Source organism: Vombatus ursinus, unplaced genomic scaffold (genome assembly GCF_900497805.2).
Source record: "Vombatus ursinus unplaced genomic scaffold, bare-nosed wombat genome assembly UNPS02014817.1, whole genome shotgun sequence".
NCBI classification, from domain to species: Eukaryota; Metazoa; Chordata; class Mammalia; order Diprotodontia; family Vombatidae; genus Vombatus; species Vombatus ursinus.
The window spans coordinates 396794-413230 of NW_020954595.1; the positions used below are offsets into that span (position 1 = coordinate 396794).

A 16437-nucleotide genomic window follows, 5' to 3' on the forward strand; every position below is an offset into this window, starting at 1 on the left:
TTTTAGGCAATTGGGGTTAAGTGAGTTGCCCAGGGTCACACAGTTAGTAAGTGTCAAGTGTTTGGTCTGAGGCCGGATTTGAATTCAGGTCCTCCTGACTTCAGGGCCGGTGCTCTATCCACTACGCCACCTAGCTGCCCCCAAGGCATGGTTTATCTAAAAAGTTCTGGGGGTCTTAGTGGATTGCAAGGTCAATATGAGTCAAAGGTGTGACATGGCTACTGAAATGCTACTTTGATTATGATTTTGATTAAGAGAGGCACTTTCAGTCATTTTTTTTTTTTTAGTCATGTCTGACTCTTTGTGACCCCATTTGGGTTTTTCTTGGCAAAGATACTGGAGTAGTTTGCCATTTCCTTTTCTGGCTCATTTTACAGATGAGGAAACTGAGTTAAAATGGGTTAAGTGACTTGCCCAGGGTTGTACAGTTAGTGTTAGAGGCCAGATTTGAACTCAGGAAGCTGAGTCTTCCATAATTCAGCCACCTAGCTGCCCCAAGCTATGCCCTAAGAGAGGGACAGTTTCCAGAAATAAGAAGATAGTTCTTTGGTACTCTGTCCTAGCTGAACCACACTGGGAGTTATGGGCACCACATTTTTGAGGACAATGATAAGCATCCAGACAGCTAGTCTTGAGTTTTGGGGTGGTGAGAACCAGTGGAAGGAAGTAGGGCTGTGTGACCTGGAGAGGCCTCAGGGTGGGACATGAGAGCTGGCTTCAAGTAACAGAAGGGTAGTCATGAGGAAGTGGGAATAGTTTTGTTCTGCTGGGACCCAGAGAGCAGAATCTAGAATGATGGTGGAAGGTTGGAAAGAGGCCATTCAAGCTTGATGTCAAGCAAAACAAAACCACTTCCTAAGGATTGGAGCTGACCCAAAGTACAGTGTGCTGCCTCCAGTGGAAGGGCTCCAAACAGGGTGGATGACCATGTGTAGTGGATGACATAGAGGATTGTTTTTAAGGCATAGGTTGCATTATGTGACCTCTGAGGTCTTTTCCAGCTCTCACAGAGTGGATTTGTGTCTCTGTGTCTTTGTCTCTGCCCTCTCTCCTCTTCTCCTTTTCACCATTCCCCTTTTCCCCAACCTGCCCTCCATCTCTGTCTTTTCCCTTGTGAGATATTGAGAAGTCTTAACTCATGTCCTGGCATATTCTTCTGGGTTTAGGACAGGTGTGGATTTATAACTCAGTGCTTATCTCTTCAGGTGAATAATTGTATGCCTCATATTTCTCATATTATTATTAAGTGATCTGCTTTTATTAAATAGGAGTCATTATTGAGTTAATTCATTGTTGATGAGCTTATGATTCCCTTGATGGACCATATACTTGGTATTTCAACTGCTGCTGAATCAATATGTTCGTTACAGAGCTGTGGATTCCCTCATAGGTTATATTCTTTTAGTCCGTATTAAATACCTCTTCTGTGTCATTATTTTGTGGGGTAAGCTTGCCAAGATGAAGGCCAAAGAAACCTAGGAGTTTGGACATCCCAACTGATTTGGGGATGTAGCAGACTGAAGAACTGGAGAAACTTGGGGGTTCCCTTCCATCTTTGTATCCCAGTCATGCTAATGCTGTGTTCATGTACCTGGATTAGATTGGAAGTTTTCTGTATCTGTGTCACTTTCTAGGTATGATGCCCAACTTAGCACCAAGTGAGATTAGGAGAATACAGCCTTTTTGATGATGGGAAGAAGGAAGCCGGCCAGTGTTTGAAGGTATGTTAATTAACTTTCCCTCCGTAACCTGGAACAAACCCAATTGAAGGATAGATCAAAGAGAAAAGATTAGCTCAGGGGCTAGCCAGGTACTCAAAGGAAACCAACTACTGACCTTCTGTGAAGCAATCCTCAGGCTCCTCCAAGATCTCGCTAAGATCCGTGATTTTCTTTAGTATTATCTCCGGATCAGGGATGTCCACAGTGCTGCCTTCAGAACAACTCGTGACATCTCCTTTCTGTAGGACAAAAGCACAGACCAGTGAATCCTACGGTCACAGAGCACCAGATGATGAAGGCACCTCAGGCATCTGCTAGCACAACTCATTCGGGAAGAAACTGAGGCCCAGTGAGGGGAGGTCTCCTGCCCAGGGTCACACAAGCAGCAAGCAGCAAAGCCTAGATTCATTATCACCAAGCTTTGATACTTTCATCTCTTCAGCACCCTCCTGCCCCTACCCCACTGATTGGAGGGTGGGAGAATTGAGCAAAGATTCCTCCCAAAGCCCCCATTTAAAGAGGACTGAGAAACCCAGACAGTTCTTCATTTCCCACCAGCTGCACTGCTTGGATTGACTCCACCACCATCATGCCCTTCTGTTAAGTACTTTCCCCTCCCCCCTTTTCACCTTCCTTTTGTGTCTATTAGATCACAAGCTCCTAGAGGGCAGGCACTGTTTTTCTTTCTCCTATTTGTGTACCCAGCACTTAGCACAGTGGTCAGTATGTAGTAGGAGCTTTATAAATACTTGGTTTTGATTTCCTCAACTGAGGATCTGCCTTCTACATGAAGCCTTTCTGGATCCCCACCCCCCACCCCCCAGCAACTAGGACCTTCTACTCTAAGGTTACCTTGTATCAACTTTGTATGGATCTTTAATATTCTTTTTGTTTCATATACATGGGTATCTTTATGCCTGTTACTATGCCAATTGTATGTATCTTTAACATACCCATTATTGCATATGGAATCTTCATACTATTAATATGTCTATTATTATATGTTTCTTTAATATGTATATCTTTATACCATTGATAAGCCTATTATCATATCTTTAATATACTTATTATTATATATAGATAGTTTTATACCATTGTCATGTCTATTATTGTCTGTATCTTTAATATACTTATTATATATGGATAACTGTATGCCATTGTATCTTTAATTTACACATTATTACATATGTATATCTTTATACTTATAATTGTATCTTTAATGTGGTTATTATTGTATATGGATATCTTATGTATCTTTAATATACCTATTTATTTTCTGATCACCTCTCCCCCATGTAAGACTCTTGAGGACAGGAGTCATTTCATTTTTGTCATTCTCTCCCCAGCATTTAGCCTACATACAGTAGACATTTTAATGAATGCTTTTTGATTGATTGATCCTTAGGTAAAAGAAAGGTGAAGTGAGGAAAACGGAAAATGTCCAAACTTGACTACCGTCCTCAGTTTCTCCTTGCCTGCTTCTCCAAAAGTCCAACTTTCTCAGCCCATCCCCCTCTTGCATCATTCTTTCTCTCCCTCACTCCCCAAGCCCAGATCCTGAACATATGCCAGCACCAAAACTCTGATGAGGCTCAAATCTGTTTTCTGTCTCTAAGGCAGGCTGAACTCTCCTGGCCCTGGGCAACTCTGACTTCAGGGAAGGGCGCTTTTTGCCTGTGCCCCTACTCAGTGAAGGAAAGCAGAGGGTTAAATAGCACTGGTGCCAGGCAGTCAGACTGGTCAGCCTTCAGCCCCAGTGTCACCGCATCCCGTGTTACCTCTGTGGGGCTGCCACCCGATTGAGTATCCTTCCATTGCTTATCCAGGTACAAGGCTAAATCTTCAGAAGACGTCTCAGACATGAGGTGATGTTGGTTCTCCTGGAGCCTTCCTTTTTCTTGCAGGGGGACTTCCTAATAGGAAAGAAGCCCAGTGATCATCCATCTTCAGGGTCAGCCCTGTGGTCTGAAACCCCAAGAAACTGGGTTTCAAATCCCTAGAGAAAGTTCTTATATGAATACAATTTAAACAAACGTGAAGATAGAGGCCATTGCATGAGAGCTCTCAACAAACCATATCCTTCAAAGCTTCTCAGATCATCACTCACACTTTCCTCTTTGACCTCTTTCATGAGGAAGACAAAGCTCATCTATCAGAGCCCAAGATGTTGTTCCCACTTACAGAAAAAGTGGGCTGTGAAGTCGGCAGGTAGATGAAAGAGGAGGACAGAAGAATTCCCCTTGACCCACCCACAGGACCTTGTTCTAGTCCTGATCTCTTTTTCTCCCCAGGCACCTTCAATTTCCCCTCCCCCACTGACTCCTCCCCATCTGGCTTCAATGTGCTCAGGTCAACTGAAACCTAAAAAAGATCCTTTCGTATCAGCTTTGCTCCTGTCCCATTCTTCTTGTTCCTTTCACTGACCAACTCTTTGGGACATAGTAGTTACCACTCACCAGACTGGCAGAGGGCCAGTAATGCCAAACATATCTAGCCCTCTTTATCAAGGGTGTAACCTATGATTAAGTGATTCTTGAAAAAAATATCTCTACTTCACTAGCCACTCTTTTCTCAGTGCCCTAGAATCTGACACCCCCTGCCCCATTCTGCATTACCTAAGACTTCTTAGTCACCAAATACAATGACTTTTTAGTTATACTGGAAGAAAAAGGAAGATCAAAGAAGAGCTAGGACTTTTGCTTGGTTTGGATGAGACCATGGTACCTGACACTGGAGAGAAGGCAGAGTGTCTTCATTTGTTTCTGTTTTCTCTTCAAAGGAGAATGACCTTTATATTGCAAATGGCAGACCAAAAAGACTATGAACTGATCATTGTTATAAGGAAAGAGATAGTCTCCTGGGTTAGATGAACCTTGTTCTCCTGTGTGAGAAGATGTGGCAGGTGTGATGGCTGAACCAGTGCAATGGCCTCTGAAAGTTCATGGTCAATAGGAGGGGTAGTACAAGACCAGAGAAAGGCAAATGTATTGGTTTTCAAAAAAAAGGGGGGAAGTAAACAAAGTCTGCAAGCTATAGGCCAGTAAGGTCTTCAATTCCTGAGAAAATCCCAGAAAGAGTGCTTAAAGAGATGCTTGGTCAATACCTAGGAAGGGAAGTGGTTATTCCAAAGAACCAGCTTGGCTTCATCAAGGAGGAATCATGCCCAACCAACCAAATTTTCATTTTCTGATGGATTACTAAATAAATAGATGAAACTGATGCTGTGGATATAGTTTACCCACATTTTCAAAAGGCTTTTTTTATAAAGTAATAATGATAATGACAAATAACAATGATAATGATAATAGTTAGCATTTATATAGTGCTTTAAGGTTAAGAAGACACGTTACAAATACTGTCTCATTTGTTCCTCACAAAAACCCTGGGAGGCAGGTACTATGATTATCTCCATTTTATAGATGAGAAAACTGAGGCAGACAGAGGCTAAGTGATTTGCCCAGATAGTAAATATCTGAGGCAGGATTTGAACTCGGGTCTTCTTGACTCTAGGTCCAGTATTTTATCCTCTGCACCTCCTAGCTGCCTATCTCACACTATTCTTGAGGAGATGATGGAGAGATGGGAATTCAACAATAGAACAGTAAGATGGATTCACAAGTTGTTGGGTATTCATGGTCCATTATTGATGTGGCAGGAGGTCTCCAGTGCAGTACCCCAGGATCTGTACTTGGCCCTGTGCTGTCACAATTTTTATTAAATTTAGATAAAGGCATCGATGACATTTTAATCAGATATGCAGATCACACAAACCTTAGGAGGAGAGTTAAAACAGTGGATGACAAAAGTCAGGATCCCAGCAGATCTTGCCAGGCTAGAGCACTGGGCTGAATCTCATCAGATGAAACTTAGTGGAGACAAGTGTAAAGGCTTACTCTTGAGTACCAAAGATCTGTTCCATAAATATAGGATAGGGAAGGCACGGATGGATAGTAGTCATTCTGAAGAGAACCTGGGAGTTTTAGTGGACTAAAAGCTCAAGATGAGTCAGCTGTGTGATGAAACAGCCCCCAAGTCTAACGAGACCTTGGAACTACACTGGGAAGAGGCATTGACTCCAGTAAAAAGGAGGTGATGGTTCCACTACTTTCTACCGTGGTCAGACCTCCTCATCAGGACTAGTGTGTCCGGGTTTTTTGCACCACCGTTTAAGGGTGACATTGATAAACTGGAGAGTTCCTAGAACAACATTGACCCACTTCTGGAGCCCAGGACACCATGGGTGGAAATTGCAAAGAGACAGATTTAAACTTGCTGTCAGAAAAAGCAAAATTAGCTAACAATGCTGTCCCAAGGCAGAGAGAGTGGGCTGTCTCTCAAGGGGGTGGCCCCTCCCTTCTTGGAGGCCGTCAAGCAGAGGCTGGCCAACTTCTCGTTAGATGGGTTAGAATAGAGATCCCTTCCCATACAGGTAGGGCTAGATAGCCCAAGAGGCCCCTGCCAACTCTCCAATTCTGGGATTCTGTAATCCTTGAGCCCTCTGGGGCATGTGCCCCTATCACCACTCCTTTCTTGTTGGAGACGCTCTTCCTTTGGCTACAGAGACCCAATACTTTCCTTTGACCTCTTCTCTTTCTTTCCCTTAATCCAGATGATCCTTTCTTAATCCCTTATGGCAAATGATCTCTAAATGTAGGCACCTGTGGGGCAGTGGGAGAATGCTGAATTCAAAAAGTCCTGTGTTCAAGTATCGCTGCAGACACTAGCTTTGATTTTGAGCAAGTCATTTATAACCTGTCTGCCCCAGTTTCATCATTTGTAAATAGGAATAATGACAACACTGACCTCCTCCCAAGGTTGTTGTGATGACATTATAAAGCATATAAATGCTCACTATCATTATTATTATTATTATCCCCAAATGTCTGTCCTTCACCCTTTCCTCTACTCTCTCCTTTGGCAAACTCATTTGTTCTCTAAGCTTCAGCTCCCACCTTGACATAGGTGCCTCTCATATTTCTCTGCCTTCCCTTTCCAAGCTTCAGATTCATAGCTATGACTGCCTACAGGTGAAGTCACAGGTCCTATACTGTACAATGTTATCTTATTATATATTCCAAGCACCATGCTAAGTGTTAGAGATAACACAATAATGGTAAGAGTAGTAGTTATAGGAATAATAAGAACTCTCATTTGTGTAGTGGTTTAGGGCTTGTGAAGCACTTTATAAATTATCTCATTTGCCTCACAACAAGATAGGTTATTATTGTTATCTCCATTTGGAAGATAGGTTATTATTGTTATCTCCATTTAACAGGTAAGGAAATGGAGGTAGATAGAAGCAAGTGACTTGCCCAGGGTCACACAACTCTAGTCAGTTGTTGAGGCCATATTTAAACTCAGGTCTTGCTGACTCCAGCACTGTAACCACTGTACCCCTTAACTATACCTGGGGAATGGTAAAGCATGTTCTCTCTCTCTCTCTCTGTACATATATATATATATATATATAGAGATATGTATATATGAATTCTTTTGAAATTGAAACAGAAAGACATGGAGATTTCCCTCTCATCATTTTACAGATGCCCCAAATGAAAATTCTTCACCTGTTTTGGAGCCACTTCTAATGCCACATTTGACTCCTCCTCCTCCTCCTCCTCCTCCTCATCTTCAATATCAGATTCTGCCACTGCCATTGGGACTGAGATCTCCATGTTGCTATTTACCATAACATTTCCATGGTCATTCATGGGGCACATGGTTAACTCCAAGGCCAGCCCATTGGGAGCTGGGTTATCTTTGACACTCCCGACATTGGTGAGCACCTGGGCAGCCACGTGGTTTGGGGCTCCTGATTCCAAGAGGGCCATCTTCACCATTGCCTTCTGCTTCTCCTCTTTGGCTTTTGAAGTCCTGAGCTTTCTGCCCCAGAAGTCCCGAATGGCCTGCGCTATGAGATGCGTGAACTTTTGAATCCTGGCCAGGGCTATCTGGAGTTTGTTCAGTTCTCCGTCATCTTCTGAGGCTAAGTCGTCAGCACTGAAGGAATTCAGCAGCAAGGCAATGAACAAGTTGAGGACCTGGAGATGAGGAGAGAGAAAAGAGAATTAGCTGGACCACAATTTTCCAAGTCAGCCATGGATTTGTAGATTGTAGAACATGTTCCTTAGCTCTGCAGTACCCTGGTGAGGGCAGCTACCAGCTGAAAATGAGGCAAAATGGGAAAGGACATTAAAAGTAGTTAACATTTCTATAGTGTTTACCATGTGCCAGGCACTGTCCTAAGTGCTGTACAAACAGTATCTCATTTGATTCTCACTGCAGTACTGGGAGGTAGGTGCTATTATCATCCCCATTATACAATTGAGTAAGCTGAGGCAGACAGAGGGTAAATGACTTGTCCAGGATCACATAGCTAATAAGTATCTAAGGCTGGATTTGAACTCAGGACTTCCTGATTTCAGGACCATGGTTCTATCCGCTGTGCCACCTAGCTGATCATTCAAGGCTGTACTGACACAAGCTGAGGGAGCAAACTGAGAGGACAGCTTTCCTGTCCTCTGCCTGGCCTGAATCACAGGGGACATCATGGTGCTGAGAAAAACTTGTTACCATATCACACAGCACAATTGGTGTGAAATTTTGATTGTTTTCATGACTCTGCTGAGCAGCAGAGCCCTGGTGATTGGAGGTTTGAACTGAGAGCAAGAGAGCAAAGAAGGCAGTATGGTGATCAGAGCACCATTTCCGGACGGCCTCAGATACTTCCTTGTTGTGTGACCCTATGAAGCTTATTTAACCTCTGCCTACCTCAGCTTCCTCATTTGTCAGATGGGGATAGTAATAGCACCTACCTCACAGGGTCATTGTGTACGTGTTTTTTTAATTATTTTTAAAATTTATTTATTTTTAGTTTTCAACATTTATTTCCCCAAGATTTTGAGTTCCCATCTCATCACTCCCCCCACTCCAAGATGGCATGCTTTCTGTATACCCCTTCCCCTAATCTGCCCTCCCTTCTATCTCTCCCCACCTTCTGTTTTCCCCTACCCCTTCTATTTTCCTGTAGGGTAGGATATATGTCAATACCCCATTTCCTATAATTCTTATTTCACAGGGTCATTGTGAATATCGTATTAGATAATATTTGCAAAGCACCTGGCAAAATCTAAAAGGGGGAAATCCTTTTAATTATTATTATCACATCAAGAGTACTGTTCTTAATATTAGATACCACATTTTTAGGCTTGCAGGAAAATTGATTTCACTTGTAGAGAAGAAGGACCCAGGCAATGTGGATATACCTACATTTAAGGGGGACATTAATGAAAAAATAGCAAAGAAGAAATCATCAAAGGGGTAGGAGAAGAACCATGAAAGGCCAATTCTCCAAAGCTAAGGTGGGAAAGAGTGTCAGGAAAGCAATCTGAAATGTCTAAGGCCACTGAGAGGTTTCAGAGGATGGAGATGGAGGAACAACCAGAGTGGTGGAAACATGGTCAGCTTTGGAGTCAGAGGATGTGGGTTTGAATGCAGCTCAGGGCTGGGTGCATTATTAACCCCTATGGGCAGTGGGTTCTTCATCTATAAAAGGGAAAGAAGAAATGGTTGAAATCCTGGACATGAATATTTGGATAGAAAATCCAGAGAGTTACTAGGACACCATTGAGCCAGCTTTGCAGCCCAGGAGATATGTTTACAAGGGAGGATGTGAACCCCTTTAAATGGGATCTGGCCACTTACCACCAGGTTCCCCAGCACCATCACCATTAAGAAGACGATGAGGCACATGTACATCTCAGACGCTTGCATACAGTCCCACATGGTCTCGATCCATTCCCCACAGAGGATTCGGAACACAATGAGAAAAGAATGGAAGAAGTCACACATATGCCAACGAGGCAGCTGCCCTGTGACATCATTACGGAGTCGATTGTAGCTCTCTCCAAATAGCTGCTTTCCAACCACGGCAAAGATGAAGACGATGATGGCTAGGATCAGGGTGAGGTTGCCCAAGGCTCCCACAGAGTTGCCAATGATCTTGATGAGATTGTTCAAGGTTGGCCAGGACTTGGCTAGCTTGAAGACCCTCAGCTGGAGAAAAGCAGAAACATGGGGGGGAGGTTAACTCAGTTTCATTATCATCTACTCAAATGCCCCCAAATCTTCAATGAAGCCATTACCCTTGAGAGAGAGTGGGCTGAGCAAGACTTTAACTTTGAGACCTGGGACCAAATCTTTATATGGCTTAGCTGTCATGAACCTCTGTGAGCCTCAGTTTCCTCATTTGTCAAATGAAGATAATGATATCTGTTAAAGTGAGAAAATGTATACAAAACCCTCTGAAAACTTCAGAGCGGCTTATTAGTGTCAGCTTTGTTAATCAATTGATCAATCAAAAATCCAAAAATAAGCGTTTCCTAAGAGACTACTATGAATCAGGCACTGTACTAAACACTGGGGACACAAAAAGAGGTAGAAGACAGCCCCTGATCTCAAGGAGCTTACAATCTACTGGAGAAGACAACATGCAAACAAAAATATACAAAACAAAATATACCCAGGATAAACAGGAAGTAGTTCAAAGAAGAAGGCACTGGGATTAAGAGGGGTTAGGGAAAGCTTCCTGGAGAAGACTATTCTGCAGCTGAAGTGTTTTTTAGAATGAATAACCTTTGGGTGCCACCTTTCCAGTCTTGTTTCACATCATTCCCCTTCACACACTCTCCCCTCTAGTCAATCTGGCGGCAGCCGATTCCCTGGCTATGACATCCCACCTGTGTGCCCCGAACGGGTCACCCTTCATAGTTCAAATGCAGACTCTCTACCCTTCTGCCTCTTAGCATCCCAGGTTCTTTCAAGGCACGGCTCAGACCTTGACTCCTACTTGAGGCCTTTCCTCATTCCTCCCAGAGTCAGGCCTTGCTCTTCCTCTTAAGGTTCCTTTGTATAACTTTGTGTGTATATCATGTGCCCTCATTTATGTGGATGTTGCATGCTCCTGGTGGACAGAGACAATTCTGGCTTTGCCTTTATATTCCCAACAACCAGAACAATGCCTTGCATAGAGGAGTCCTTTAATCAATGTCTGTTATCAGGAATTCAGTCATTTTTTTTCGAAAATGTCTCCTAGGCTTAACTGGGCATATATGAGATCAAGTTCCCATGACTCCCATGTTTCCAGTCTGTGGCTGGTGGCTTAGGGGCTAACAAGGCCAGAGTCATGGGTTTCAGCCATTCTATGGGTCACCTCGCTACTCTCTGTTCCATGATCACCCTCCCCCACCCCCCAGTTCTCTTGTGAATATGTGCCTTTGGGTACAAGGTTGTTGGGGGAGGGGGCAAGGCAGATGGCCAGAGTTTGTGGAGGAGTCAAAGCAAACCTATCCCTCAGACTGGCAGAAACAATTCAGAACCTAAGGCCTAGATCTCTAGATAGCTGCGGATCAGCAAATTGGGACTGCAGGGGACCTTAAATGTTGTTTATCCTAAACCCCTCATTTTATCGGCACCCATCTATGAAGTGTTCCCTGGGTTCTGAGCCCTGTGCTGTGGCATATAGAGACAAACAAAGCCTAGCAGCCCCTTTCCTTGAGAAAGCAAGGGAAGAGAGAAGAGCTTTGGAAGTGGCCACAGAGGGGACCCCGGCTCTGCCACTTTCTACCTGCGTGACCAAGAATAGGCCAGTCACTTTCCTTCACTAAGCCTCAGTTTCTTCATCTGTAAAATGAGGAGATTGGATAATGATGACCTTTGTGGGACCTTGAAGCTCTAAATGGATGATTCTAAGAAAATTAGACACACAAATGCATCAGTTAGAAAATAGCACTAGCCATGTGTGAGGTCAGGGAAGGGAGCTATTGATTCATATTGCATTTCTTATGCCTAGAGTTCCTCAATAGTCCCTTAGGGTAATGGGGTGAGGTCTCAGAACAACAATGATGATGATGATGGTAAAGATGCCATTTATATACCTTCTGGTTGCTCCCCAAACCTTGCCACCTGCACTCTGGTCATCTACCTGGATTAGACCCATCATTCTGGGTTCTGATATGTGAGTTTCCATCTTATCTTGCCTGGAACCAGGCCCCCATGTCACTTTCTGGTCATTTCCAAACTGTACCACCACAAGCACCATCTCTATCCCCTTCTAAAGGTTGCCTTCCCCCATTAGAATGTAAGCCCATTGAGGACAGAGAATGTTGTGTTTGCTTGAATTCTGTGTAGGCCCAGTGCTTAGCACAGTGCCTGGCTTAAATGCTTAATAAATGCTCATTCATTCATTCATTCATTCATAGTACTTTAAGGTTCACAAACATTTGAGCCTCACCACAACCCTGGGAAGTAGGTATTGGTGGTATTATTATCTTTATTTTACAATTTACAATCAGGAAACTGAGGCTCTGAAGAGTTAAGGGACTTGCCCAGGGTCACACAGCTAGTACATGTCAGAGGCAGGATTCAAACCCAGGTCTTCTTGACCGCTAGTCCAGAGCCCTTTCCACTGCCCCAATCTCTGTATCTGAACAGGCCCAGGGGCCCAAAGCTGCTGCAGAGCCACCTCAGCTCCTCCTGGGACCACTTGCCACAAGTGGCCTTCTGTTAGCTGTGCTACAGATTCATGTCACACTCATGACCCTCCCTGGGGCCTGCCTTGCTCAGAGACCATCCCCTCTACTATGGGCTTGGAGGCCCTTCCAAGCTCTTCAGTGGACCCACTTCACTTATTGTCAAGTGACTTCTGTTGGGAGTTCCTAGTATCCTGGTTTTCCTAATGTTTTCTGATATCAGTTCCTGGACAGCATCAAAAACACAACCTTGAAACATTCATAATGACCCAGCTGGGGACCTCTCAACACTCACTAGCTGTGTGACCGCAAGGATGCTCCTCAATCTCTCTTAGACTCACCTAGAAAGAAAGGATGATAGGATCCTAGCTGGAGACTAGCTGTCAGGGGTCTCTGAGGCCACTGAGCTCACCCCCCTCATTTGACAGACAAGGACACGGGGCCCAGTCAGGCTGAAGGCATCATCCAGGGCCTTGCAGATTGGAGGGAGAAGAATTGGGGTTTGAACCCAACGTTTCTGTCACCCAGTCTAATGTTCATTCTACTTCTGAAGGTTGTTCTAAGGTAGGTGCTTTGAAAGCCTCTATCTGTCGCATAAATATGAACTGTTATTATGAATAATTAGCATTTATAGTTTGCAAGGGAAGCTAGGAGGCACAGTGGATAAAGCACTGGGCTTGGAACCAGGAAGAGTCCCCTTCATGAGTTCAAATCTGGCTTCAGATACTTACTAGCTGTGTGACCTTGGGAAAGTCATTTAACCCTGCTTGCGTCAGTTTCTTCTTCTGTAAAAATGAGCTAGAGAAGGAAATGGCAAACCACTCCAGTATCTCTGCCAAGAAAACTCCAAATGGGGTCACAAGGAGTTGGGCATGACTGAACAACGACATGGTTTGCAAAGTGCTTTACAAATAAAATTTTGCTAGTACTATTTGTTAGTTTATTATTTTAAATATCATTTATCAGTAATATTGTTGTTCTCAGGGGCAAGGGCCAAGCAAAAGTCACTCTTCCTAAATTTCCAACAGCAAAAACTGCTACAGCCTGACTAGAGACAGAAGTACAAAGCTGAGTCTGAAGTAGCAGCTCCCCCTGCCTGAGGAAGGCCAGTGTCCACTTCTCTTAAAAGCCAATGGCAGGAAGATAGTAGGCTCTGATCGGGGTGAGGCTGCTGTCCCGGAGGGGAGTGTTGGGCAGAGGAGGCTCATGCATGAAAGGAGCATTTCAGGCATGGCTTGTAGCTCATGCTTGGCCCCTGAGTCTGGGAGGAGTTTGCCCCAAATCCTTTTGAGTAAAGGGGAAGGAGCAGTTTTCTTGGTGGAAACCAACCAGCACTGCCTTCCCACCTTCCCAATTTCCTTGGAAGGATCTCAGAACAATGACAATAGCTGAAATGCAGCCTGGGCTCCACCTCAGACCTGCCCTGCCTGGTAAACTGACCCCTTCCCAAGGGGGAAGGTAGCAGACAAGGCTTTGGCACACAAGGGCCCTTCCAGTAAGATGAAGATACAGATCCACTCATTTGTTCTTCTTCCACTGGCTCTCTCACACAGAAGTCACATGTAGAAAGCCACCCATCAAGTGATACTACCTGGGCAATAGCTGTTTCCTCCCTCAACCCTGGAGACTTACCTGTGTCTGATGCACATTCTACAAACAGCCATGGAAACACAGAACTTGAGAGCTGGGTGGGGCCTTGATGGCCATTGAATCCACCCTATACATGTACCCACACATAGAATAAGCTATCTCATAAGGCATCATTCAGCCTTGCTGGAAGACTTCAGAGAGAGGGTCCCCTCAACCCCTTCTCCCCACCCTCATCCCTGGCCCTGCCCCAGGCAGCCCAGCCCACTCTGGGATAGCTCTAAAAGAGAGGAAGTCATTCTTGACCTCAAGCCTAGATCTCCCTCTCTGCAACTCCTGGTACTGCCTTCTGGGACCTAGCCGAACAAGATTAATCCTTTCTTCCTCTTTTCTATGTCACATAGGCCTCTTTTGGGAGGCTGGTGAAGCCTTGGAACCCCTTCTCAGAACAATCGTTTTAAATGTATAAAATAAAATACACAGGATTACAAAAACGACTTATTTTGGAATCATTCTCAACATATTAAAACCAAATCCATGGATCCCATGTGAAGAACCCCTGATTTACATGCCCTCATTTTATCTTTTTTTTGTGATTAATTAATTTATTTTTGTTTTTTGGTGAGGCAATTAGGGTTAAGTGACTTGCCCAGGGTCACGTGGTAGTGAGTATCATGTCTGAGGCTGGATTTGAACCCAGGTCATCCTGACTCTAGAGCCAGTGCTCTATCCACTGCACCACCTAGCTGCCCCTAGATGCCCTCATTTTAAAGATTGGGAAACTGAGCTTCAGCCAGGGCTCTATCTGTCAGGAGTCAGTAGCACAGGCAGCATGGGGCTGCAGGGCTCCAGGGTTCTTTCCACTGAAGAATCCTCCGTTTGACTTTTAAAGCCCTTCCCAACCTGGCTCCAGCCTCCCTTTCCGGAGAGAACAATATTACTGATAAATGATATTAAAAATCATAAACTCTCCTTGACGTACTCTACTTTCCGGTCAAAATGGCCTTCTCCTTGCTCCCCATACACATGCCGTCTCTTGTCTCTGGGCCCTGTCTGTCCTCCAGGTCTGGACTGCTCTCTTTCCTCCTCTCCACTGCTTAGAAATAAGCCCTGACTTCCTTTAAAGCCCTGCTTGGGATGCCGCCTCCTACAGGAAGCTCTTTATGATTCTCCTCTCCCTGTAGCTGCCTCACCCCCAAATACTTTGTATTTACTTTGTTGATATTTTGAATCTATGTGTATGTTGTACCTGATAGGTTCCTTGCCTTCCTCAACTGCAGAGCAGGCACAGATATCCTCTGACTGCTTCCTTAGTTCTATGAGGATTATTTTAATTGATGACTGAGCTGGAATTCCGTGATGGTGCAGTGAGTAGAGCCAGGAAGACCCGAGTTCAAACCCCAACTTGGACACTTATTAACGGTATGACCCTGGGCAGGTCATTTAACCTCTGTCTGTCTCAGTTTCCTCAACTGTAAAATGGGAATAATAATAGTCCCTACCTCCCAGGGTTGTTGTGAGGATCAAAAGAGAAAATATTTGTGAAGTCCTTAGTATGGTGCTTGGCACATAGTAGGTGCTATATAATGTTAGCTAGTATTGTGATTATAGTCACTCCTCCTCCTGTAGAGTGGAAGTTCTTTGAGGGCAGGGACAATTTGGTGGGTTTTTCTCCCTTGTATACCCAAGGTCTGGAGGACAATATATACATAATACAGGCTTGTTGGATTGAGACGAGTTGAATAAAAGTGCGTTTCCCAAACTCCCCAAGAAGAGATCTTACCAGTCTAAAGGAGCGGAGCACGGACAAGCTCGCTTTTTGGGGCAGACCCAGCTCCACCAGGCTCAAGGTGACAATGACGCTGTCAAAGATATTCCAACTCTTTTGGAAGTAATAGTAGGGATGGAAGGCAATGATCTTGAGCACCATCTCGGCGGTGAAAATCACTGTGAAGAACTGTGGAGAGAAAAGAGGACAGAATAGAAAGCTGAGGGTGTGTGCCTCTAAATACCTGTCTGCTTAAGCCCCCTTTTGGATCCACATGGTTACCAGGTGTAGAATCCTCACTTATAGCTTGGGAGATTGGCAGTGAGAATGCTGGCTGTGGCAGATTGATGAGATGTGGTGTGGTCTGGACCCACCCTTGCCATTGGTGGGCTGTGGGACTTTGGACAAATCACTTTCCCTCTCTGGTCCACTGATACATGCACACACATATGTATATGTTGTCTATTCATACACACACATGTTTATACATGAGCATGTATGTTATATGCACATATATTGTATAGATACACACATCTATGTGTGTATATCTCTATATACACATATATATGTATATGGGTGTCTAAGACAGCTAGAGTGCAGGACTTGGAGTCAGGAAGTCAAGAGTTCAAATCCTGCCTCAGACACTAGCTGGGTAACCCTGGGCAAGTCACTTAACCTCAGTCTGCTTCAATTTCCTGGTCTGTAACATGGGGATATTAATGACACCTACTCCCCAAGTTGTTGTATGGATCAAATGAATTAACACACATAAATGCATTTCAAACCTTATATAAATGCTAGTTATTATTATGCATATATGTATGTGTATATC

At 44.2% G+C, this 16437-nt stretch overlaps 1 protein-coding gene across 1 annotated transcript in view; it reads right to left on the reverse strand.

Annotated features, from left to right (window-relative positions):
- The window catches only part of SCN10A (sodium voltage-gated channel alpha subunit 10), a 92817-nt gene that overhangs the window by 19586 nt on the left and 56794 nt on the right, over positions 1-16437 (reverse strand). The window contains exons 16-19 of the mRNA XM_027835806.1: positions 15621-15794; positions 9426-9776; positions 7289-7762; positions 1837-1960 (exon numbers count right to left, since the gene is read on the reverse strand). Coding sequence (XP_027691607.1) covers positions 1837-1960; positions 7289-7762; positions 9426-9776; positions 15621-15794 — 1123 coding nt within the window. The remainder of the gene's footprint in view (positions 1-1836; positions 1961-7288; positions 7763-9425; positions 9777-15620; positions 15795-16437) is intronic.